Raw genomic sequence first — 24,520 nt, 5'->3', positions numbered from 1 at the left:
GCTGAAACTGAGCCGGAAAGAAGAGCCTTAAAACATCCTGTCACGCTGGGGTCTGGGCGGAAGACAGGGAGGGGCCTGGAGGAAAGACCAGGAAGGGGTTGTGGGGTGCTGGCCAAGGCTTAGGGGCTCCGGAACGGGCCATGGCTTCTGCCATGTTCCTCTTCTTGCCCCACGGCTTTTGTTTTTTTATTTTTTTTTAAATTAAACCTTTTATTTTGAGATAACTATAGCTTATCAATGTTTTACATAGAAAAATTTCAACCTTCAGAAAAGCTGTGAGAAGGGCACAAGGACACGCATAGACCCCTCATCTGCATTCACCCATTCATATCTGCTTGAGCTCCTAGTTTTTAATCTATTATCCAGAACTATATAGACACGCAGAGAAGTAAACTTAAAAATATGGACATACTCTGTCCCCCAGGAAATCTATTTCTCAAGACTCATATGAATGAGTCTCTCTTTTATATCTACATATATAATGAGTTTATATATGAGTATATTTACACATAATGGATGTGTGTGTGTGTGTGTGTGTGTGTATTTTCCCCCCTTCTCTGCCTGTGTAGTGGGTCTAGAAGCTCTAACAGCTCCAGGGTAATAAACCCAACTAACACCGACTCAATCCTGGGTAAACACTATCTTCCACCTCTCTGAGGAGGCTGATTCCAGGGTGACGCAGGAGAAGACTTCGATGAGCCTGGAACATACCGGCAGAAGGGACTTTTCAGAGAAGGACGGGCACTTGGCAGAAGGACAAGCAGGCAGCTTGAAAGGGATCCCACTGGCCAAATCCGGGACAGTTTGAGCATCCCACATCAATCGTTGCAGTTATGGATTCTAACCCATTGACGAAAACAGGAAAGCAGGATGTAACCATACTGATATAAACAAAGGAGGAAAAACTCCTTTATAGAAAAAAAATAGCATGCCTTCACACTGAGCCATCCAGTTCCCATCCAATGCCACAGGGCTCTTCCTCGCTTTGCCCTTCCAGGTTTGTGTCTCCTTTCTTTCCCGGAAAGAACCAGGGTTTGAAGCAACGCCACCGCATTTATCCACTGATGCTCTTTCCTGTAATACTCATGCCATTGTTGCAGAATTGCTATCCTGATACCATGACCCGTAATAAACCTACTAATGAGAGGTCAAGATTTATTTGCAGTTCTCTTTGACCTTAGGATCTCAACTGCATGGAGGATGCCCAGTGTTTAAAACCGGAAGAGGCACCTTCTGAAATGGGCTTTGAGGGATGCATAGGAGTCTCCCAGGGTGAAACAGGGGAAGGGACCTGCATGTGCAAAAGGCAGGGGCATGAAAGAGCAGTGTGTCCCCCACCCACCCCCCCTTGGCTGGAGCCCAGTGTTTGTTCACAGGGCAAGAGGATAACAAAGGATGGCTCTGGAGAGGAGCAGTGGTAGGCAGGGGTAATGGCTTGGAAGTGCCTTGAATGTCAGGCAAGGAGCTCGGGGTGGACGAGGCAGGCCCTGGGGAGTTCTGAGAGGCCTTGGAGTTCAGAAAATGTGAAGGGCAGATTGGCAAGCCGGTGGGGGTGGTTGGGACCATGAGACACATTGCCCGAGCTGCCAGGAAGGCACTTTTTCTCTGGAAACCTCTGTACCTCATCTGTGACATGGGTAGAAGAGGGCACCCCCTCCCAGGCTGCCTGGGGACTCCCCAAGAGCCATACCTGGCCTTTGGGGTCTAAGGTAGGGGCCGGGCTGCTCACAGGCTCGCCGTGCTCTGTGACTTGTCAGCTTCCTGTTTCTCCTCCCTCGGGGGCCGCTTCAAAAGCACAGCTCGCTCTCAAAACAAAGGAAGACGGTCCTCGACTGCAGAGGAAGCAGGAAGAGCCGACCCTGCTCAGAGCCCAGCTGCTGGGGCCTGGGACCAGCGGGATGGAGTCTGTGGCCCTGTACAGCTTCCAGGCCACGGAGAGTGATGAGCTGGCCTTCAACAAGGGGGACACACTCAAGGTAGGGTGGCTGGGATGGGCTGAGTTGGGAGGGTGTTAAGAATCAGAGGCCCAGGACAGCCCCCCAAACAGGGTCCAGCTTCCAGAGGAGGACAGGCCCGGCTTCTCCAGGTATTGGCTGTGTGATTCTGGACAAGTTGCCTCCTCCCGCTGAGCCTCAGTGTCCCCATCTTGGAAATGGGGAGATAACTGTGACCTGTCCTTCAGGGGGCGCGTTGTGAAGATTCAAGGAAACATTAGCTTAGTGCCTGGCAGGAGTCGGTTCAACGCCCAGTTTTCCTGGGAAGAGTTTGAAAAGACAGTTGAAAAGAGGGGGAGAGGGATAGAAAAGCTTTCAGGGTGAAGAACTGTGATTTCGGTGTAGAGAAGGAGCTTCCCAGCAGTGTGGAGGAAAGGGAAAAGAAATTCATACCACGGCTTGATTCTGGAACCTTCATTCTGTCTCCGTGAGACTGAACAGCCTGGGTTGGGGTTCAGGAGCGTGGTGCTCCCCAAGAGGAACCATGTCCCCTTAAGGAATCCCCTTCCTCCCTCCACCTGAGCTGCTGGCTGGGGGCCCTGGGGACATGTGGCCGGCGGGCGACAGGGGCAGGCTTAGCACCAGCACCACCTAGCCGGGGCAGGAGACATCCTGGGAGAGCTGGGTCCAGTTCAGAGGCTTCATTGACTGCTTTGAGAGCAGTTTGGGGTCTCTAGACCCAGATTTGGGGCTTGGTGGGGAGTGGGACAATGAGGACATAGGAACGGAGTAGGTGCTGGGCTCCAGCTGAGGCTCAGAGTGATCAGCCAGTGGTGGACAGGATGGATCCTTGGGTGTCCCCCAAGGCAATTATAGTAAAGACTATGACATCTCCACTTCCCTCCCAGATTCCGGTGCCCCTGACCCCCACCCCAAGATGAGTCACGTTTTCCACCAACTTTTGCTAAAGCATTAGGCAACTCCCAGCATGTTTGCTTCTAACAGAGGTGCTGGCTAAGGAAGGGGTGAGCTCACGAGGCCAGGACCACACTGGAGCATCAGGACATAAAGCAGTGTCTGGCCCACAGTAAGCTCCTAATAAAACATGGGGAATGTTGCAGGAAAGAAGGAAGGACGGAAGGATTAACATGTTAGCTGAAACGGGCGCATCCCTCCCAGGGGGATTTGCACCTTGTGTCCACAGAGACTGAGGAGGGGGCTTTTCAGGCTCAAAGACTGATGGAGGGGGTGCCTGGGTGGCTCAGTTGGTTAAGCGATTGCCTTCGGCTCAGGTCATGATCCTGGAGTCCCAGGATCGAGTCCCGCATCGGGCTCCCTGCTCGGCCGGGAGTCTGCTTCTCTCTCTGAACCTCCCTCCTCTCATGCTCTCTATCTCTTTCTCTCTCTCAAATAAATAAATAAATAAAAAGACTGATGGAGGAATGTCAGGCAGTGGGAAGATCTGCCTTTTTTTTCCTTCTTTCCACAAACATTTGTCAAGTGATTGAGCACCTACCCTGTGCCAGGCATTGTCCTAAGTGCTGGGGATATAGCAAGGAACGAAGCAAAGTCCCTGCCCTCTGGGAGCTGACATTCCAGAGAGTGAGTGACATCAGGAGGTGATGAATGGATTGAAGAAATGAACACAGCGAGATGGAATGAGGGTGACGGTGGGTGGGAGGGGGCAGGGGGACAGCTTTAGATGGGGTGGTCAGGACAGTCTCTCAAAAGAGTTAAGACCTAGGGGCGCCTGGCTGGCTCAGTCAATGGAGCATGTGACTCTTGATCTCGGGGTCATGAATTCGAGCCCCACATTGGGCATAGAGCTTACTTAAAAAGAGAGAGAGAGAGAGAGATAACACCTTTAGCTCAGCCCTGAAGGATGAGCAGGAATCAGCCATGCAAAGAGCCGGGGGAAGAGAGCACCAGGTGTGGGGAGAACAGCTGGTGCAAAGGCCCTGAGGCAGGACCATATTTGTGTATTTGAAGAGTTGAAAGGTCTGTGGCTGAAGGGCAGTGGGTGAGAAGGAGAGGGTAAGGATGATGTTGGAGGTAGGCAGGCATCAGGGCCTGTGAAAGATTTGTATTTCATTCTAAATTTATAAAGAGTTTTCAGCAGGGAAAAAGACTTGATCAGATTTACATTTTCAAAAGATAACAGAGGGGACAGGAATGGAAGCAGAGAGGGGCTCTTGCAGTCTCCTAGGTAAGAAATGAAGGTGGTTTAAACAAACACACAAAAATCATGACAAAACATTAATATCCTTAATATGTAAAGAGCTGTTATAAATCAATAAGAAAATCACAAACAGCATAATAGAAAAATGGGCACAGGATATGAACGGGAAAATTGTCAAAGAAGCAATGTAAGCAAGTAAGTGCCCAATTTCACCAGTAACAAAACCACCCAACTTAAAGCAAGTAACTGTTTTCCATTTGCCAGATCAGCAAAATTTTATTTTAAAAAGAATCTCCAAGGTTATTGAGGGTGTGGGAAAATGTGCACTTTTACATGGGGGTGGTGGACAGGTAAAGTGACACAATCATTTTGCAGAGAACTTGGAGAACATATAAAAAGCCATAAAAATCTCCATGTCCTGTGACCCAGAAATTCTGCCTCTGGAAAACTGAGACGTGATCAGAGATGTATGTGTGTTCTCTCATGGGGATTCAGGGAGCACTCTGCATGTCCGCGGGCCTCGGCTAGGCAGTGACGACTCAGCAAGGAGAAAATGGGCACAGGCACTGCTCATGCAGCTGACATTCTGGTGGCAGCCGAGGGCCACAAACCAGATTAATAAGTAACATACAGAGTTTGTCAGAAGGAGACAGTGCATGGGAAAGAATGAAGCTGGCGAGGGGTGGGGAATATGGGTGCAAGTTTGCGGAGTGTGAAATCAGCCTTGACTGCCCACCTAGTGATGGTACCAAATATCATACAGCCCTGAAAATGCTATTTGGGGAGGGTGTTTAACGGCATAAAAAAGCTCATGATGCAGCGTCAAGTGGCAAAAAGCAGAATGCAAACGTACTCTACATAGATAATCAATAGGTATTAATTTTGTGGAAGGAAAACTACCCATCATGCACTGGATTTGTGCTCTGAAAAAAAAAAAAGACCTTTCTAGAAAGAAATGATCCGAAAAGCTAGCAGTGGTTGGTTTTGGGAGGTGGGCCATGAGCTATTCCTCCTTTCCTTCTTTCTTTCTAAAGATTTTATTTATTTGAGAGAGAGAGACAGAGAGAGAGCACGAGCAGGGAGGAGAGGGAGAAGCAGGTTCCCTGCTGAGCAGGGAGCCAGATGAGGGACTGGATCCCAGAATCCTGGGATCGTGACCTGAGCCGAAGGCAGATACTTAAACCGACTGAGCCACCCAGGCGCCCCTTGCATTAGCTTTTTAATTTTCGCAACAGTTTTAGATTTACAGAAAAATCGAGGAGATAGCACAGGGGGACTTGGACCCATCTGCCCCAGTGGGTAGCATCTTACATGATTAGCACCCTACCTTTTTTCCGTTAATGGACTGGTATTGATACCTTATTGTTAACTCATGAACGTAATCAGAGTTTTTGCATTGATTTGATTTTTTTAACATCTTGTCTTAAAATATTCTTTATCTTGATTCCTGAGTTTCTTGACGCCCCCTTAAATTTAGTCCCCGACGTGCCTCAGCCGTCTCACTCCTGCGAAGCCCTCTTTCTGTAGAACCGTAAAAACGTGACTGCCATGTCACGCTGTGTCCCCTCTTCTCCCGGGCCAGGGCGGCGGTGTGTGGGTCTGCTGGCCCTCCTTTACCTGGCTGGGCTGGGGAGGCAGGGGGCGGGGGGGGGGGGCGCTCCTAGAGGCATTTCATTCACTCTTCCAGCGAATGTTTCCCGCGCGCCCCCTGGAGGTAGGACCCTGTCACAGCAGTGCCCGCAGGCGGATTCCCAACCCCTGGGAGCCCCCGTGGATAAAGCAATCTGAGCTCCGGTCTTGGAGGAAGCTTAGGTGGGAGGTGCACCCACTCTGGACAAATGGCCCCAAACATCACTTCTCTGGAACAAAGCGTCCTGCCTGTCGGGCTAGGCACTTCTGGGGGCACAGCACCCCATCGCTCCCAGCTGGAGGAGGGAGGTGGGTGGCGGCTTCACCCCCATCTCTCCGTGGGTGACCTGGCCCCCGAGACCCAGACTCAGGGAGCCCACAGCCTCCTCGGCATCTCCAGAGGGATGGTCGATGGCACCTCTGACCCAGTGGAGTCGACCCTGAGCCCCCCAGTCTGCTCCTCGACAGTTGTGGGATAGCAGCTGATGGCCACGAGAGCAGGTGCCAACCCCCGGACTTGTCCTGGTCGCTCCCTACCTGTCTCGTGCCCGGCCTGCTGTTCAGTCCCGTCAGCGACTCTGCCGACACCTATCCCGACCCTGACCACTTCTCCACACCCCTCCCGCACTGCCCGCCCGGTCGGGGCCTCCCTCGCTCACCTGGGCCAGTGCAGAAGCTCCTCGCTGCCGCCTCCCCCTGCTCCCAGCCCTCCCAGTCCCCACATGGCACCCCGGGTGGAGGACGCGGTGGGAGCAAAGCCCTGAGGGCAGACCAAGGTGTGGATTTCACCAGGGAGGAGTTGGTCTCTTTCCTTTGTGCGAATTCTCATGTCTCAGGGGGGTCTGTAGATTTTGAACAATGTGAACATCAAGAATTCAGCTCATGTAACCTTTGAGAACATTTCTGGGTCCTCGGAGTGGAGATGACAGGAAAACAAAACAAAATAAAACAAAACGAAGATTCTATTCGAGATAGGACAGTCACATGGCCACACAGGACTTTGTAGTTACAAGACTGCCACATTCAGCATAGGCCACAAATGTGTCCATTTCACAGACGAAGAAACTGAGGCCGAGACTATGGAGAGAGTCAGAAGCAGACAGAATAGGGTAGCGCCAGGCTCCCGGGCATCTTCCTTGAACCCATGGCCATGGAAGGCAGCTGACAGGCTTTAAGTGTCCTATTAAGTTGGGGAATTGTTTTGTTTTCAGCAGAAGTTGTCCGGAGTCAGCCACCTGCTTCCGTCCGCCCCTGGGGCTGCTGACCTTGCCCAGGCTACAGTCAGGAAGGAAGGAGCTCAACGGGGCCTGGCAGACAGATAAGGGGGTGCCTGCCTGCAAGGCCCGGACCCAAAGGAGCAAATCTCAGCTCTTCCCAGGAAAATCGAACTAAATTGATGGCTTTGCATTGGCCTGCCCCCAGCCCTCTGCTCTTCCAATGTCCTCTACTTGGGATGCTGTTGTATATCTGATTTTTTTCCCCCCCTCAACAAATACCCACTAGGATTGAGCTAATGTTGGCATTTGCTTCAGGACTGACAGGAGAGATGCTCTCCAGGCCTTGGGTCCAGACACAAGTGGGAGGGGGAGTGAGGTTAAAAACTCATGGGCTATGGTCTCCCCTAGAGCAGCTGAGCCAAGAACCCCAGACCCCAGAGTCCTGGCTTGCCGTACGGGCTCTGCCTCCCCACTGCTGTGTGGCCTTGTTCACCTCCCATCTCTGGGCCTCAGGGTTCTCATCTGTGAAGTAGCCTTTGGGGTGATGAGCTGTCCCATGTGGGAGGCTGGCCCAGGGGAAGGAGGAAGGAGCCCCAAGACTCATGCTGTACCCACTCCCCAGACCCGGCCGGTTCCTCCCTGCGGCCGCTTGGTTGCTCAGCCCCTGCAAGGCCCACCCCCACTCGGGCTGTTTCAGTTCCTCTCGGCCCACCTGCGCGGCTGCTGACAAGGGGCCCGTGTGACCTGAGCAGGCCGGGCCGCAGCCCCATCATAGCCCAAAGGCCTCCCTTATTTGCTCCCTGGTGCCTGAGTCCCCACCACCCTGAAATGACATCCCCCAACTCAGATTATAAGGGCTGTTTAAAGGCAAGTGACCCCAGGTGAACCACCAGGAGGCACCAAGCTCGGGCTGGGGCTCCCCGACCTTCTGGGGGACCTCAGACCTCCACCCCATGGCTCTGCGTGGCATATGAATGCTGTGGAGCCCCCACGCTCAGGGGCACAGCTTGGGAACTGAGGCACCCCGGATCTGCCCCCCCAAGACCGTGTGGTCTGCTGGGGGCCTGGGATTCAAATCCTGAGAGTCCAGCTCCAGCCCCCCCAAAGTTCAACCCACTGACCTCCTCTGGGTCCCCAACTGTCCAGCCTGCGGAGTCTGTGACCCTCCTGGGGACAGGCTGTCCTGGGCCTGAAAGCAAGCAGGACTGAGACATCAGACATGGTCCTTGTGAGCTTGGGCAGGTCCCCAACCGTCCTCTGTGAAATGGGTCCTGGGATCCCCGACCTGGGGTCCTTGAACAGCAGGACCTCAGCAGATGGCAGTTGTCCCTCTTCGGTGACCGGGTGACCGTGTCTCTCCTGCCCACAGATCCTGAACATGGAAGATGACCAGAACTGGTACAAGGCTGAGCTCCGAGGCGCTGAGGGCTTTATTCCCAAGAACTACATCCGCATCAAGCCCCATCCGTGAGTGGCTGCCACCCCAGCCCTATGCTCAAGGCACCCCCACCCCAGCCCCTACAGCCCAGTGTCCCCACCTGGCCTGGCCCAGCCTGAGCCGAGCTGCCTGAAAAGCTCGGGGCCTGGCACGTGCCTTGGGCACGGGGACTCCTCGCTCCGGCTTCCGTTCATCTGCCTGGGGCCCCTGTCTCTACCCTGAGCAGGGGCAGGGGACAGAGATGTGGGAACCAAAGTGGTGGCAGAGTCAGGACCAGCCCAGGCCACAACACTGAGGATCTGGAACACCGGGGAACACCCAGGAGGGTGCTGGAGGGACAGGGCCCCGGGCTCTCGGCTGGCTGGGCCGCTGGCTGCCGTGTGGTCTCTCTATTCCTCAGTTTCCCTATCTGTAACATAAGGAGGGCTGAGGCTTCAATCTGCAGAGGATTCTAGAGCTTTCTCTAAGAGGCTGGCTCAGCCTTGTGTGAGGATGAGGAGTGAAGGGGACAATGGAGGGGTGACGGGGGGTGTGGGAAGCAGATCCTGTGGGCCCTGCCTTTGGGGGTTTTTGGGGAGCTGGACGTTGGCCGAGCAGACCAATGCCCTGCGACTGGGGCAGATTAGGAGTCACGTGTGGAGCCTAGGGAAGCCCCCATCGGGCTCACAGCAGGTAGCACCCCAGCCTGCCGCCCTGGGAATGGCTGGGGCAGAGCCCAGCCCCAGAACAGGCCCCAGTGGCCAAGAACCTATGAAAAAACCAACTGGATCTGCTTGAGACGGTGGCGCAAGTAGCCCCTCACTCTGTCATTCATCAAACACTAGCCACACCCCAGGGGGGCCGGCCTGGGTGATGCTGGAGACACATGAGGAGCGCCTGGGAGTCGGAACAGCCCCATCCTGGGGGAGAGACGGGACATAAAGAAAGTACAAGATGGGAAGGCAGTCAGCCCTGAGGTAACTGGGGAAGGCTTCTCAGAAGAGGTAGCAACGAATGAGGTTTTGAAGGGTGCGTAGGAGTTAGCTAGGTAGAAGAAGAGAAAGGCACTCCCCAGAGAGGGGACAGGGAAGACGATGAGGGCGAACCCATGGCAATGGGACCGGCAGGAGGGCCTCCAATGGTGGGCCCGGGGTGGTGGGGAGCACGGAGATGGCTGAGCGGGGGGAGGGACTCCGTCAGATGTGGAGAACAGTGACAGGGCCTTGCAGGCTGGAGGGGGCAGACTGGAGGCCATGAGGTGTGTGTGACTGTGGGGTGGAAGGGGAGGGAGGTGCACCACCAGGGCGGTGTCTGGCGGGGGGCGATGTTTCCTCTTTATCTGTCTTCGAGTTATTTCCAAAGCTGCCCCCGCCTCCAGCTTCCTGTGCTGGGCAAGCCCCAACCCACCCAGGTCCCCGGCTAGTCCTCTGCTTGGGCTCCAGGCATCCCCGGCCTCCCACACAGAGGCCGCCGCCTCCCGCCCACATGCTGGCCACAGCTCCCCGATCCAGGCCCCGTAGCGGCCCCCCTGGGCCATGTGACAGGGGGCAGGTGTCTGCCCCCTGGCCTTTTATAGTCTTTCTGCCACTCAAAGGAGGGCACGAGGGAGAGATGCCAGGCACCCCGGGGAGCGACCACAGGTAGGAGTGACCCCCCTGGGCCGCTGGCTGCCGTGTCCCGGCCAAGGCTGGAAGCCCAGAAGGCCCAAAGCTGCTGGGAAGCCTTGAGCAGATTTCAGGGCAAGGCCAGGCCTTTCCGGGCACTGCTGGTGGTTGAGACAAGACTCTCTACCCATTGGAAGCTGTGGAGGGTCCCGGTGTCCGAAGCCCTGGGGGTCCCTGGGGTCAAATCTGGTCACCGGTGTCTGGGACAAAGCAGGGACAGGGCTCAGGCCCCCAACCAACCTGTTGGAGGCCATGCCTGGGTATATTCTCGGCTAACCTCAGCACCTGCCCTGGCCCCAAAATAGCAAGGGGGGAACTCCAGCTCAGCATCTGACTCAGCCTGTCAGGCCCTGGGGTGCAGGGCAGTGGGGGGAGGACTGGGGTCCCAGAGGGCCTCACTCGGCCTACACCAGCCCCGCTCCTTCGCTGAGGACCCACTGTCTCCCCTGCCTGGCCAGGGAGCCCCTGGGGGGGCCGTGATGCAGACTAGGGGCCCCCAGAGGCACCCACCCAGCACTGTGCCAGTGGACGGCAGGGAGGCTTTCCAGAAGAAGGCATGGCTCGCTGGGCCTGGGAGTTAGAAGTTTGCCAGGGAGGGCAGCAGACAGGCCTAAGGGAGTGCTGCGGGGGGAGGGGCGTGAGCTAGTTCATCAGGGCCCCCAATCTCCCAGGGGCCCTGCAAGCCGGCTGCCATCATCACGGTCTCATGGACAAGGAGACAGAGGTACAGAGAGGTTGGCTGGCTTGTCCAGGCGCGCCCAGCCGGCAAGAGGCAGCATGGGATTTGCAGCCCTGTGCTGTGTGCCTCCCCCCACCCCGGGGTTGTGCCCACCGTGGCACTGGGGGAGGGCCTGAGGCCAGGGACTTGCTGGGCAACCTTTCGGGGGATCCCTGCCCTCCTCCGAGCCTCAGTTTCCACATCAGTGAAATGGGGGAGGATACGAGGTGGCCCCAAGAAGCATGGCACTGGCATGGCGGAGAGAGGCGGGTTCTGGGGCCTTCGGGAAATGTTGCTCCTGCACTCTGTCCTTCAAGCCACCTGAGGACCAGCCTTGCCTTGTTCCGATGGGGGCGGAGCTGGCCCCCTCAGAGGGTGTGGTTGCAAAAGCCTTTGAGGGTGACGGGCGCCCACACACTGATGCCTCCTGTGGGGTTTTGTGGGTTCTTTAGAGACACCCAGGCCCTCAGGAAACGCCCACTCGGGGCCCCAGTGGGCCCCTGCTCCTTCGTGGTGCCTGCACCTGTGTCCTGCTGGGGGCTTCCCGGTGGAGGAGCTCCCTTCCCCGGCCCCCCAGCTCAGCCTCTGGCCTGAAAGCCTCCATCCAGGCCTCCCAAACTCCAGGGACCTGGGCTGAGCTTTCCAGATGGTTGCCTCGAGCCCCCACACTGAGCAACCATCTTTCACCACCTCCCCTCCCAGGAAATCCATCGTGAGACGGGCTCCGGGGGTCCCCACCAGTTTGGGGACAGCAGCGGGCTAAGCCGCACTTCTGGGTGTGGGCATCCCAGAACCAGGGCCTGAGATATGGTGTGAGGACAAGGACTTTATTTCGGAGTGGGAAGTGGGCAGGGAAGGAGCCAGTGGTTAGGGGTGTGTTACCAGTGGTGGCTGTGGGCAGGCGACAGGCACCGGGGAGGGTGGGGAGACAGCATAGTGTCCCCAGAATGTTCCGTCGGGGGCAGGGGAGCTGAATGTTTATCCACCTGCTCCCGAGGGGATAAACACAACACATCACAATGTTCTGGGGGCTCAGCCCACCCTGCGCACAGTCACTAGAAAAAAAGCCCTAGGGCAGGATCCCAGTGTTCGCATTTGGCAGGCGACACCGTGGGGAGCGGGGACAGGGCAGGACACCATGGGGCTCTGCACCTGTTGCCCCTGCCCCGGGCTTCAAGGGCTCGGCAACATCCTGAGACAACAGGAAAAGTCCCACCTCACAGCCGCCCCCGGTGCCAAGCTCAGACTCAGGAAGCATTTGCTGAAAGAGGGAAGGGAAGCTTTACGAGGAAAGGAGTCTCCAGACCCCGCCCCTGGGCTGCTCTGGGCCTCAGTTTCCCCATCTGCACAATAAAGGGCCCAGTCAGAGACCACCTGGATGCTGCGAGGGCCAGCAAGGCCCACAGAGGCCGGGGAGCTTGCCTGGCCCACACAGCAAGATGGGCAGGACTGGCAGAGAAGCTGAGTCCTGGCCTTTCACCCGCACCCCAAGGCACTGGGGGTCGGGGGGCAATGGGGGTCTTGCAAGACTCTAAGCATTTGCCAGGAGCTTCTGCATTCCCAGTTCTATGTGGTCAGCCAGAAAAGGGACTTGTACCTGGGACGAAAAAATCCAGGTGGCCTCAGTCTGTGCATCTGTGAAATGGGTGCAGGGAGCGCTCCTTCTTCATCAGACCAAAGCTGCAATTGCTTTTGTCATCCATTTTTATATTTTTTCACTTTTAAGAATCTATCATCTAAAACGGAAGCGCTCAGCTGGGGTTGGCTGAGTGGAGGTTCACTAAGGTTTGATTTTTCTCTTTTCCTAAGGGGATGTTGGCCTGGCGTGGTGGGAAAGGCTTGGGCTCGGGAGCCAAAATGCTGGGACTGGGTCCCAGGTCCTGCCTGCGCAGCATGTAACCTTGGGCTTGTCACTTTGCCTCTCTGTGCCTCAGCTTACTCATCTGTGAAATGGGTGCAAATCATATCTCCTGTGTCTCAGGACTGGTGTGAGGGTCAGCGACGTTCGTTGCCTGGCACATGGGGAAAGGGACAGCCTGGCTTTCCCACCGCCCTCACCTGCCCCCTCCCTCTGCAGGTGGTACTCGGGCAGGATTTCCCGGCAGCTGGCCGAAGAGATTCTGATGAAGCGGAACCACCTGGGAGCTTTCCTGATCCGGGAGAGTGAGAGCTCCCCTGGGGAGTTCTCGGTCTCCGTGAAGTGAGTTCTGACCCGTGGGGGGAGTGGGGAGAAGGGTGGGCAGGGAGGCACATTGGAGCTGAGCCTGGAAGCACAGGACAGGGGCTCACGGACCGAGGTGCAGGGAGTGGCATCCTTGAAGGAGGAGTAGCCCAAGCCTGGAAGCAGGTGACTGTCTGGGGGTCGGGGAATGACACGCACCCCAGGGTGGGGCCCAGAGTCATGGGACCGTGCTTGAAAAGCAGGCTTGAGTCCACTGCAAGGTCTCAAGTGCCACTGTGAAGGGTCTGGCTGGTATTCTATGAGCGGTAAGGAGCCCTCAAGGACTCATCGTGAAGGGAGGAAGAAGGATGCTGGGGTTTGAGGTGATGGGAGCAGCTGGGGGCAGGAGGCGGGAGAGCACCAGGCACCCAGGGCAGGTGTGCAGGATGTGCTGCGGACAGGGTCCCGCCATATGGTGTCGTAACCGAGATGATGGACTACGAAGCCAGGCTGCTTGGGTTCCTATTCTAGTTCTGCCACTTCCTGGCTGTGTGACCTTGGGCAAGTCACTTAACCTCTCTGTGCCTGTTTTCTCTGATGTGAAATTAGTCAATACAAAGAATACATGAGTCTATATATATATATATATATATTTTATTTTATTTTATTTTTTTTAATTTTTTTTTTAAAGACTTTATTTATTTATTTGAGAGAGAGAGAATGAGAGAGAGCACATGAGAGGGGGGAGGGTCGGAGGGAGAAGCAGACTCCCCGCAGAGCAGGGAGCCCGATGTGGGACCCGATCCAGGGCCTCCAGGATCATGACCTGAGCCGAAGGCAGTCGCTCAACCAATTGAGCCACCCAGGCGCCCTAAATATTTTTTGAGTCAACAGATGTAGCGCGATTAGAATAGTGCCCAACATTGAAGCGGGGTGGCCATGCTGGGAGGGTCTCGCTTTGTGATATGCGGCAGCCTCTGGGCAGTGCGGAACCCAGTCCGAAAGGCCACAACTGGGGAAATAGAGGAACCCAGGCTGGAAGGTAGAAAACAGGAATAGGAGTCGGGGATGAAGGGGTATGGTCCGTCTTTCCTATTCTTGGTGCCTGGAACAGTAGGATTTAGATGCAGAAATTCAAGGACTATTCATTAAGCTACGTGTCATGGGCCAGGCTATTCTAGAGGCTGGAGAAATGACAGTAAAAACTGCCCTTATGGATTTATGTCTGAGTGGGGGAGACAGCGAACAAGGAAGCAAAAGCATCCAGCAGGAGTCAAGCGGTCAGAGACGGCCGCTCTGAGGAGGTGGCATTTGAACAAAGACCTGAACCTGGAAGCGGAGGCTGCCCAGGTCTCCGGGAGTGAGGACCTAGGAGGGGAGATTTCTGGGCAGACAGAACAGCAAATGCAAAGGCCCTGAGGTAAGATGCACTTGGGGCATGTTGGCATCCACAGGAGCAGAGAATCCAGGTGGAGAGAGGTGGGGCATACGATCAGAGATGGGGCTGACAGATCCTGGCAAGGAGGTAGAGTTTTCTCTCCGAGCCATAGGGAGCCACGGAGGGTCTGGAGCAGGGGGAGATGTGATGGGCTTCCATTTTTCAGCAGATCCCTCTGGCTGCTACAAGGAGGAAGGATGGTTGGCCAGGGAGGAGCCAGGCAGGAGGTGACGGTATCAGGGACTGCGGTGGGGGCTGAAGGCATGAAAAGCGGCCGGATCAGGGAATGCCATGGATCTGTGAAGTCAGGGCCAGCAGTTAGGGTCTCCGTGGGCAGTGGGCACAGAGCCTCACTGTCACTGAGAGCAGTCTTGGGGTGGCAAGCTTGCAGCTGGAAGGAGGCCCAGGTGCTGGACTCTGGAGCTTGGCGGTGTGGCCGCTAAGAGGCCGTTTTCCTAGGACCGGGTTGGTTTGCAGTCGATGGCGTGATTGTCCAAAGGATGAATGGACCCGGGACCATGGTTAATTTGACGGTTAATGCAGGGGCTGGGGGTGAGGAGGTAAGTCAGTGCCTTCCAGGCTCTTCCAGACTCTGGGGTGAGCTCTGTGACTGGTGCGCTGTTGGCTGGTCCATTTCTGTTCCGGAGCGTGGTGTGCGATGTGCACACCAGAGCGCTGCGTGGTGGTGATCTCCTCGTCTGGGCCTGGCGGCATCCATGTGGGGCAGACTGCTGTGGTCAGGAAGGCTGCTGGGCAGTGGGGGGGGGGGGGGCGCGTGTAAAAATGATCCAACATCATGAGAGGTCACAGCACTTAACTGATCCCCTCCAAGCTCTGCAAGCAGCCATGGGCTCTTTTCACTTTCTTCCGCACCCGTCAATCCCTCCCCAACGGGGAACAGGCTGGTTACCCTGGGGGATGGGAGTGGCTCGGGCCGGGCTTGAGCCTCTATTTCCCCATCTTAAAAATGGGAGCACGGTGGGCGCCTGGGTGGCTCAGTTGGTTAAGCGACTGCCTTCGGCTCAGGTCATGATCCTGGAGTCCCAGGATCGAGTCCTGCATCGGGCTCCCTGCTCGGCAGGGAGTCTGCTTCTCCTCTGCCCCTCCCCCTTCTCATGTGCTCGCTCTCATTCTCTCTCTCTCAAATAAATAAATAAAATCTTTAAAAAAAAAATGGGAGCACGGTCAGGGAGATGCTGTGAGTTCTTAGTCCTGACCCCACCCCCACCGTTGCCCATGGTTGTGGACACCTAGAGTGCCCTCCCCCCGGGTCACCTTCCCACTTCCACAGCCCAGCCCCCACTTCCCTCTGGGGTCCCTGCAAAAGCAGGAAATGTCAGTTTTCCATGTGCTGGCTGGACAAGGACTTGGTCATCTGGGAATGGCGCCCATCAGGCAGGCTGGGCCAGCTTCAGGCGCCTCCTGGAATCAGTTCCAAAGTCCAAGATCATCCAGCAAAGCAGGGGCACAGGAGACTCACTGGGATAGCTTCTGCAGCCGAAGCTGAGCGGAGGTGGTGACCTTCCCAACCAGCCCCCAACGGCCCCCCTAATCCCCCCTCCCTCCTCTGCTGACAGATCACACTCCCTGAACTTCCAGCATTAAGACCTTGTGCACTGCCCTCTTCTGGCGTTTCTCTGTAAATGCAGCCCCACCTGTGCACATGCGCAGCTTCAGACCCAGGGAGAGAGAGTGTGTGTGTGTGTGTGTGTGCAGGGCGGGGTCAAACCAAGGAATGAGGTGGGAAAGTAGACACCGCCCGGCCCAGGGGTCTTCATGATGAAGGAGGTGACATCTGAGCTGGACCCTGAAGCCTGAGTAGGAGTTTGGTGCACAAAGAGAGGAGAGGGTATGCAGGCACAGGGACCAGCAGGTGCAAAGATCCGGAGCTGGGACAGTGAGGGGTGGGTTTTGATAGCAACAAGTTTGACCAGGAGGGACAACAGGCAGTAATAGGATGCAGTTGGTGAGCAGGGGAGCCAGCACCAATGTCCTGGGAAGAGGTCTGGGAGTGTCCTTCAGACAGTGCCCCTCAGCACCTCCCCCAAGGCGTCCTGGCCAAGCCCCCCAAGGTCAGAACCAGCAGGGCCTTCCTGGGCTCAGCTAGCTGTGGTTTGTGCACAGCGCCACCAGGTGGCGTCCTCCACCCTTGGTTTCGTCCCAGTGGAGCCAGGCCTCCTAGGTCCTGCTCCCATTCTTGGTCCATTGTCTCTCATGGGAGCGTTTCAGTGGCCCTTGGAGGATCACTGGGCAGGGATAGAGTAGGAAACAGACTCAGAGGGCATATATGGCTACGAGTGTGGGCTTCTGAGCAAGAATCTCAGCTCTGATACCTCCTACCTGTATAACCCTGGGCAAGTTACCTTCTGAGCCTCAGTTTCCTCATCTGTAAAATGAACATCCAGGTCAAGTGCTTTGTATGCTGCCTAGCACATAGTAAGTGCTCCAAAAATGCCGGCGATCGTAGTCATCATTATATTACCCTTTAAGAGCCACACAGTGCTTCCTAGCCCCCTGCCCACGAATCCGGGGCTATTCGAGAAGGGGCAGTGACATGGAGTGGCAGGGAACCCAGTTCTTGTCCTGACTTTGCTCAGAACCTGCTGTGAGGCAGGCCCTGGCTTTCTTCTTGGCTGTAATGTTTTCATCTACAGCGTGGAGACAATAACCCCAGGTGTCACAAAGTCCGGGGACCCAGTGGCCCTCCAGAAAAATGACAGCTGTGCAAATCCATGCGTGAGAGCATCTCTGCCCTCGCTGACTTGGCTCTTGGGGACTCTGACCCCACGACACGTGGCATCTCTCGCATGCTCATGCCAAGCCCCATAAAGCTGTCAGAGGTGGGGTATATGGGCCTCGGGCTGCCCCGTGGAGCGATAGTGGCCACGCTAGATGCCCTTTACGAGCTTACAGAGGGCTACTTCCTCTCCACCTGCAGGGGCATGTCTGAGCGGGCAGCCAGCAGAGCGGCAAGCATGGTTGGGGTGCAGTGCCTGGGCTTTGTGACTTTTGCCCCACACCCCCATCCAGGTTCCTCTGCTGTGAATGGCAGTTGGTTCCCAAGTGAGGTATTGCGCTTCCTTTCGGGCCAGAGGTGCCCTGGAGTCAATGCACGTGTGTTTGCTCTGGCCACTGGGTACCTACTGTGCACCAGGCCTCATCCCAGGCGCTTGGGATGCAGCCATGAACAAAATCGGACAAAGCTCCCTGTCCTTTAGGCGCTCATTTCCACTGGGGTGACAGACAAGAAACAATGAGCAGATTATATAAGATCTTGGGAGATGATAAAGGCTCTTGGGAAAATGAAGCAGGACAGAAGAGGTGGCAGAAGGTGGAGGGCGCTACCTTATGCAGGCCAAGACCGAGAGGGAGAGGAAGCCATCCCCAGAAGCCTGGTTTGCAGGAAACTGAAGCTCAGAGAGGTGCAGTAACTTACCCAAGGTCACACAGCAAGGAAGCGCAGAACAAGTGTCCATTGACCTTCTGTGCCCGGGCAGACCCGTTCGACCTTCCATCCACCTTTTCTGAGTCCCAAAGACCCACGGGTCCCTGCCAAGGTCACTCTGATCCTATTTCACGCCTGCTGCAGTCCATGTATTCTACCCCTGCCCTTTTCACAGATGAGAAAACTGAGGCTAGAAGGACCATGCCTTGTGGCCATCACCCCGCGGGCAGTTAGCACGCAGGCCTCTGCCCAGGAGGACCCACCACGGGCCCTAGTTGGGGCAGTCCTGGGGCTCCTGACCTTACCCCAGCCTTCCTCATCGTCCCTGCGCTGCCATTGTTCCCTTAGCTGCCGCCACCACCAGGCCAGAAAAACCTGCTGGGCAGGACAGACGGCTGCTAGCATCAGGCCTCACTTGGTCCTTGAGGCTTTTGTGACAGCCCAGAGGCCAGGCCCTGCCCCTCAGCCCCCTGGGGAGGTGGCTGTGGGGGTCACACACAGAGACAAACACACCCATGGCTGCAAAGAAAGGGACCCATATGTGAAGTCACTGTGGCAGAGCAGAGAGAGAGAGGACCCCCCCCAGAGAGAGAGGGGACCACCCCCCCAAAGACACACACACACTCAGATACGATAGAGATGGACACACAGGCCAGGGCACACGCACAAACCTCCTGGGCACTTGCCCCTTTCCTATCTCATCTCCCGTTCTCTACTCGCTGATCCTCCTGTGTGATCAGGGAGAATGGGGGTCAAAGTGGGATGCCCTCACCTTCCCACGTTAAGGGGTCCAAACCACACAGAACCCCTCTCTTTCCACTCAAACATATCTCCCCTCCAGGCCTTTGCATACACGATTGTCTGCAAATTCTTCTCCAGTCAAACTCCTACTCATACTTCAAAGCCCAGGTAAAATGGGCTTTGAACTTTCCAGGGGGTCACTTGGGGGTTGAGATCTCGTTCACAAACCTACCACAGCTTCTCTGCCCCCTTACCCAGAGGGGTCAGGCCGCCCATACCCCAGGCTCCTCTCTGGGGACAGCCCCGAGTCAGAGCCTTCTGCCTCTGCTGCACTGGGGGGCCCAGACACGGAGTCCTTGGGGTCCCTGTTTTCCTGGCAGATTCTCACTTGCCCAGCGTTTGGTTGAGAGACACTCCTCCCCATGCACCCCTGCCAAAGTCTAGGGGCTGGGGCCACCCCGATCGGCTGGGACAGGGCACTCAGGAGTCATCGGGCTCAGAGGTGCCTCAAGGAAAGTGCGTGGCCTCTGGGAGGCTGTGGCAGGCCAGACAGGGCAGGAAGCACCCTCCGCCTGCCTGCCCTAGTTCCGTCCCAGGAACATAGACCTGATGTCCCCCAGCTGACAGCACCGGCCGCTTAGTCACCTGGGAACAATGCTTGCTGACAGCACACAAGCAGCTTTGTCTCAGGTTTGGGGATCTTTGCTCCACCTGGTCCCAGAGCCTCTTGGGGGCGGGAGTGGGGGGAACTGGCTCCCTTTGGAGCTAAGCTGCCCTGAGATCTGGATACATCTTAGAGAGGGTGTCGGGTCTATTTCAGGGCCAGGACACCTGGAGGGCTGGAATCACAGCTCAGAGCGAACAGGAGAGGGTTTTCAGGAGCAAACCACCCTGATGAGCACTTAAGCCTTGGGCCCTGACGCTCCATTCCCCGAGTTCAGCCTCTCCCAACTGGGCTAGACCCTCAGGGCCTAGTCTTGCCTCCCTGCCTTTTCTGTGTAAGCCATTAGGAGCAGTGGGTTAGAAGAAGGCTGTATGAGGGGCTGAGGAACCTAAGGAGACCTCTGCCTCTGACTTAGTTGGGCCATTTTACCTGGGCTTCGAAGTATGAGTAGGAGTTTGACTGGAGAAGAATTTGGAGACGATCGTGTATGCAAAGGCCTGGCGGGGGGATATGTTTGAGTGGAAAGAGAGGGGTTCTGTGTGGTTTGGACCCCTTAACATGGGAAGGTGAGGGCATCCCACTTTGACCCCCATTCTCCCCCCCCAGACACACACACCTTGAACAATTCTTTGTCTTCAGTCTTTAATCTTAAACGTTTAACAAAGCAGCACAACAACCCCAGGGCTGACAGGGGGAGGAGGTGAACGGCAGGCTGGGATGAGACAGCAGGAGACCTGGGGGGCTGCGGGTGACCGTGCCGTGCTCCTGTTGGGGCCCTGCAAGACCCTGGGCTGTGGGCCTGGAGGAACCCAGGCTGTGGGCAAACCCCAGCTTACAAAATTGTTTAACAAGATTTAAATTTAGAACCCAGGAGATGTTTTTTCCTTTTCACTATCAAGTCTCCAGACCACTGTTTGGTTCTCACTTAGTCCTGCACAAAATGAGAGCACAGCCTGCGACTCAGGTGGCCGAGGGGCCGGCGCCCGCCCGGTGGCCAGCCTGTGCCCCCAACACACATGCGTGGCCACGCCCACAGGTCCCGGGCTTCCTGGGCTCTCAGCTCCACCAGCCCGGGGCAGGTTCCTAAACCAGCTTCTTCCTGCGGGGGAGCCGGGGCTATTCTGGGTTCTCCCTGCAGCTGCCGGGAGCCCTCCCCTTCCGCAGGTGAGGACACTGAGGCCCAGGTGAGCTGACCAGAGCCCGGGAGGATGGCTGCGATACGGCCAGGCACAGAGGCTGAGAGAGGGAAGGCCTCCTAGGGGTCACAGCCCAGGGAGTAGTCCTGGACTTGGGATGACAAGGTCTGGGACATTATCAATACCACAGTTGGAATAATTATTATTCCTATTGTTATACGATGAGAACCAACAGGGGAGCGTGCTGGAATGACACTTGACATGAGGCCCCAGCTCTGGCCACAAATGTGGCCCCAGCCCTGGCTTTGCTGCCGTGTGACCCTGGGAAGGTCACAGTTTGCACTTGCAGCGTCACTTTCCCCACTGTACAAAGGGCCCGATTTGCACCTCCTGGGCCATGTGGTGGGCCCGGCCTGCAGCAGCGAGGGGAATCACAATGGTTTGTGCTACCCCTAGTCCCAACCCACGCCGGTACCCTCTCCGGTCCCAATCCGTTGTGGCCTGTCCTGGCATGGGACATGAGGCATGTGGGAAGAGAGTGTATGAAGTGTATGAAGGAAATGAGGCTGGGCACGTAACCGGGGCCAAATCTTGAGTCCGAGGTGTTACGATTTTATCTGGAGGGTAATGGGGAGCCATAGATGGTTCTTGAGGTAGGGGTGCAGGAAGAGACAGGAAGCACCCAATACGGAGGCAGGCTTTGTCTGAGTCAGGATGGTCTTAGGACTCACTCCTCAGTGGGACTGCGAGACCGGGAGAAGGATGGGGGAGAATGTCACGGCTGGAGAAGAGCTGTGTGACCACTTTTTCCGAGGAACCCATTTAATGTTGCCGATCAGCCATCCGCAGCACTTTCCGGACACTTACCCAGAAGGGAGGAGCTACCATTATGAAGAAGCTGAGATTTAAAGTTCAGTGATTTGCCTAAGGTCACACAGCCGCCCAGTGGCCTCTTCCAGCGCCCACACCCTTAATTCCATAGCCCACCGCCGAGGGGGATTCACCAGGTCTCACGTCCCGCCGGGTCAGTGGGCCTGGCCACTGCCCTCCCGGACCTGCCCCTTCTCCTGCCCGCAGGTGTTCCCCCCTCCCCGCCCCCCCACCCCCCCCCCCCCCCCCCCCGGGAGCCAGAGCGACCAGCTTCCCGGTGGGGATGAGGAGGGAGGCCCCGGGGCTGTGCGGGCAGGGACGGGGCCCCCCCGGGGGGACCCTGGGTCCCGGCTCAGGGGGCTCCTCTCCCCCAGCTACGGCGACCAGGTGCAGCATTTCAAGGTGCTGCGCGAGGCCTCGGGGAAGTACTTCCTGTGGGAAGAGAAGTTCAACTCCCTGAATGAGCTGGTGGATTTCTACCGGACCACGACCATCGCGAAGCAGCGGCAGGTCTTCCTGCGGGATGAGGAGCCCCTGCTCAAGGTAGGCGGGCGGACCCGCGGGCGCCTCTCCGCGCCTTCTGCCTTCCACAGGGGCTCGACACCTGCTGGGGCCGGGAGTGGGCATGGCCTCCCGCCCCGCCCCGCCCCTCGCAGCCTGGTGTCCCAGGAGGAGGGGGCCAGGCCAGGCTCTGAAGTCCCATTCTGGTGGCACCGCAGTAGGACCAGCAAGGGTGGGAACGCAGAGGGAAAGAAAAGGAAGGAACAGAGTGGACATTGCAGGGGGCACCCCGTGTCTGGCTCGTTCTCAGCTCGCGGCGGCGCCCTGCGTGGTCACAGTAGGTACGCGTTTTGAATGCACGAGGGTCCTGATACCCTGCGGAGCCACCCGGCTGCCATGCACTGAGCTGGGCTTAGTCCGCTGGGGGCCTCATCGTCGCCACCGTACAGGTGAAGAAACAGGCTCCCCCAAGACCACCTGCGGGGTCGGCTCCGTCCTGGTTTGTGCCCCCAGGATGCTCGGCCTCCTCAGCCTGACCGTGGGGGCTTGGCTTAGCTGTGAGCGCTCAGTCTTAGCGAACTTTGGCCCTGCTAGGCCTCTGTCCCCGACCTCCATTCTCTCCCCTCCACCGTCGGCCAGATCTGCCTTTGGAGAATGTGAGGGAGCCAGGATGGAGCTGGGGAGGGTGGGGGCTGCCTGACGGCTCCCCACACCCACTGCTTCACTCCAGCCTGGGCCCTGGGGTCACCCACCCTGTGGGACCCATGCTACCGCCTCCTCCTTCCTGGGCAGAGAACTGCTAATTAGAGCCTGTCTGCTGATCCTATCACCCATCCTGGATAAGATTCCACAGGCTCAGAACAGAGATCCTGGTGGGGCAGGCAGGGCCGGGACACCGGGTGTAATCGTCACGGCGCCGGGCCGACGTGCCTGCAGAGAGCTTTGTCCTGCTGCCGTTTGCAGATGGGGAAACTAAGTCCCACAAGGGCAGGGTCTTACCCAAGGTCACCTTGGGGTAGAGATAGGAGCAGAACCCAGGCCTGAGAGCTGGGAGCAGCTCTTTTTGGTGACACCCTCTCCCTCAAAGCCTGGTCAAGGGCAACAGCCGTCAACCCTGTTCTCAGCCACACAGCACTTTACAGTTTATAGGGCCTGTTCCTGTGGACCAGACAGTCCTGTTGGTCTGTGTAGACACAGTCTCTGTGCGGCAGACATTCAGGGGGCAGGCAGCGGGGGGCTCTTGGGGTGGGGTGGCCATCTGTCTGGATTTGGAGTGAGAAGCGAGTTCGAGCTCAATCCTGCTCTCCCACCCGCAGCCACTCACTTCTCCTGTTGGGGCCTCCTGAAAGGTCCCCACTAACCACCCCCTTCCCTCGCAGCCCTCCCAGGCCTGCTTTGCCCAGGCGCAGTTTGACTTCTCGGCCCAGGACTCCTCACAGCTCAGCTTCCACCGCGGTGACATCATCGAGGTCCTGGAGCGCCTTGACCCCCACTGGTGGCGGGGCCGGTTGTGTGGACGCATCGGCTTCTTCCCGCGGAGCTACGTCCAGCCAGTGCAGCTGTGACCCAGTGGGGCCCGGGGGCGGGGGCAGAGCCGGCAGATCATCCACCCGCCAGACACTGAGGTCCCGAGAGAAGACGTGGACGCCCCGTCCCCGGGGCCCACAGGACTCAGCTGAGGGTCTTGGACCCGAACGTGGGTCTTCTCACTGCCAGGCTAGGCGCCCACTGCTTTGCACAAACTGGGATGGGCCCCGGGGCCCAAGAACCACTGTAATGTTCAGTGCCCGGCAGGCAAGGGGAGCCCCCGGGGCTTCCCGCTGGCCTCTTCCCCTTGGCTACCAGCTGCGGGGTGCCCTTGGGGGAAGAAGCCCCCCCACCTCCAGCCATCAATGGCCCCAACCTCAGGGAGAGTTTGAGGACTCCTAAGTTGCAGGCCTTTGGGGGCTCTGCCCAAGGAACCATGCGTATGGTAGGTGGGTTCACCTTGGGCTGACCATCTGCTGGGCCCACCTGCCCCACCCTCAGATGGCCCCTTGAGGGGTGCTGGCTACTGGGAAGGTGGCTTAGTGATGAGGGACAGGATAGGGGCTGCACACGTGTTGGCCTGGACCGATGGACTGACTCCAGGTGGAGACCGACTTCTCGGCAGCCCCATGAAACTTTGGGCTCCACTTGGGTGTCCCACACCCCCGCCCCACCACGGACACTTTGGGGAGACCCACAGGAGGTGGGCGGTGATGAAAGACACAGAGGGAGGCTCTCCTCTCCCGCAGGCCCAACACAATGGACAAGCTCCATGGCGCAGGCCTGGGGCACGGACACTTGGAGGACCTGCCTGCCCTGGCTGTCGTTTGCTGGGGTCCAAGTTCTGCCCAGACCCGGGCCCCCGAGCTCAGCTAAACTACAGGCCAGGTGGGAAGTCAGGGCCACTGCTGGACTGGGAGGTCCAACGGCATCTGGAATGGGACCCTGGCTTGAGGAAAGGTGGGGTGTCCACACAGAATGTGCAACCAGCAGCAGGTAGCAAGGGGCACCTGCCCAGGGCCTCAGCACCTTGGGGAGCAGGAAGAGTGAGGGGGACTCAGAAAGTGCTTTGGATGCCAGGCTGGTGGAGGAGGGGGCAGTGAGCGGGAAGGGAGGGAGAGGAAGATCTCATGGCAGCTGGGAGCAGGTGGGATGGGGGCAAGAGCCCGGGGAGGGGGCCCTAGGCTCTCCCTCTGCCCAGGGCTGGCCAGCAACCCTTCAAGGCCTGAGCTGCTCCTGACCTGGGCCCATGTTTTCAAAATAAAAACAGTAAAATGAG

The 24,520-nt window shown here is 57.3% G+C and overlaps 1 protein-coding gene across 1 annotated transcript; it reads left to right on the top strand.

Moving 5' to 3' along the window:
• Window positions 1-1,802: 1,802 nt before the first annotated feature.
• On the top strand, window positions 1,803-23,551 carry GRAP (GRB2 related adaptor protein). Its single transcript, XM_081805637.1, has 5 exons — window positions 1,803-1,976; window positions 8,329-8,426; window positions 12,836-12,958; window positions 21,588-21,756; window positions 23,094-23,551. Exons 1-5 carry the CDS (start codon window positions 1,899-1,901, stop codon window positions 23,277-23,279), a joined length of 654 nt encoding a protein of 217 aa, XP_081661763.1. The 5' UTR covers window positions 1,803-1,898; the 3' UTR covers window positions 23,280-23,551.
• The last annotated feature ends 969 nt before the right edge of the window (window positions 23,552-24,520 follow it).

This window comes from Leptonychotes weddellii, chromosome 15, assembly GCF_054177405.1.
Source record: "Leptonychotes weddellii isolate Sample4059 chromosome 15, ASM5417740v2, whole genome shotgun sequence".
Classification (NCBI taxonomy): domain Eukaryota; kingdom Metazoa; phylum Chordata; class Mammalia; order Carnivora; family Phocidae; genus Leptonychotes; species Leptonychotes weddellii.
This window is presented reverse-complemented; position numbering and strand designations above follow the sequence as displayed.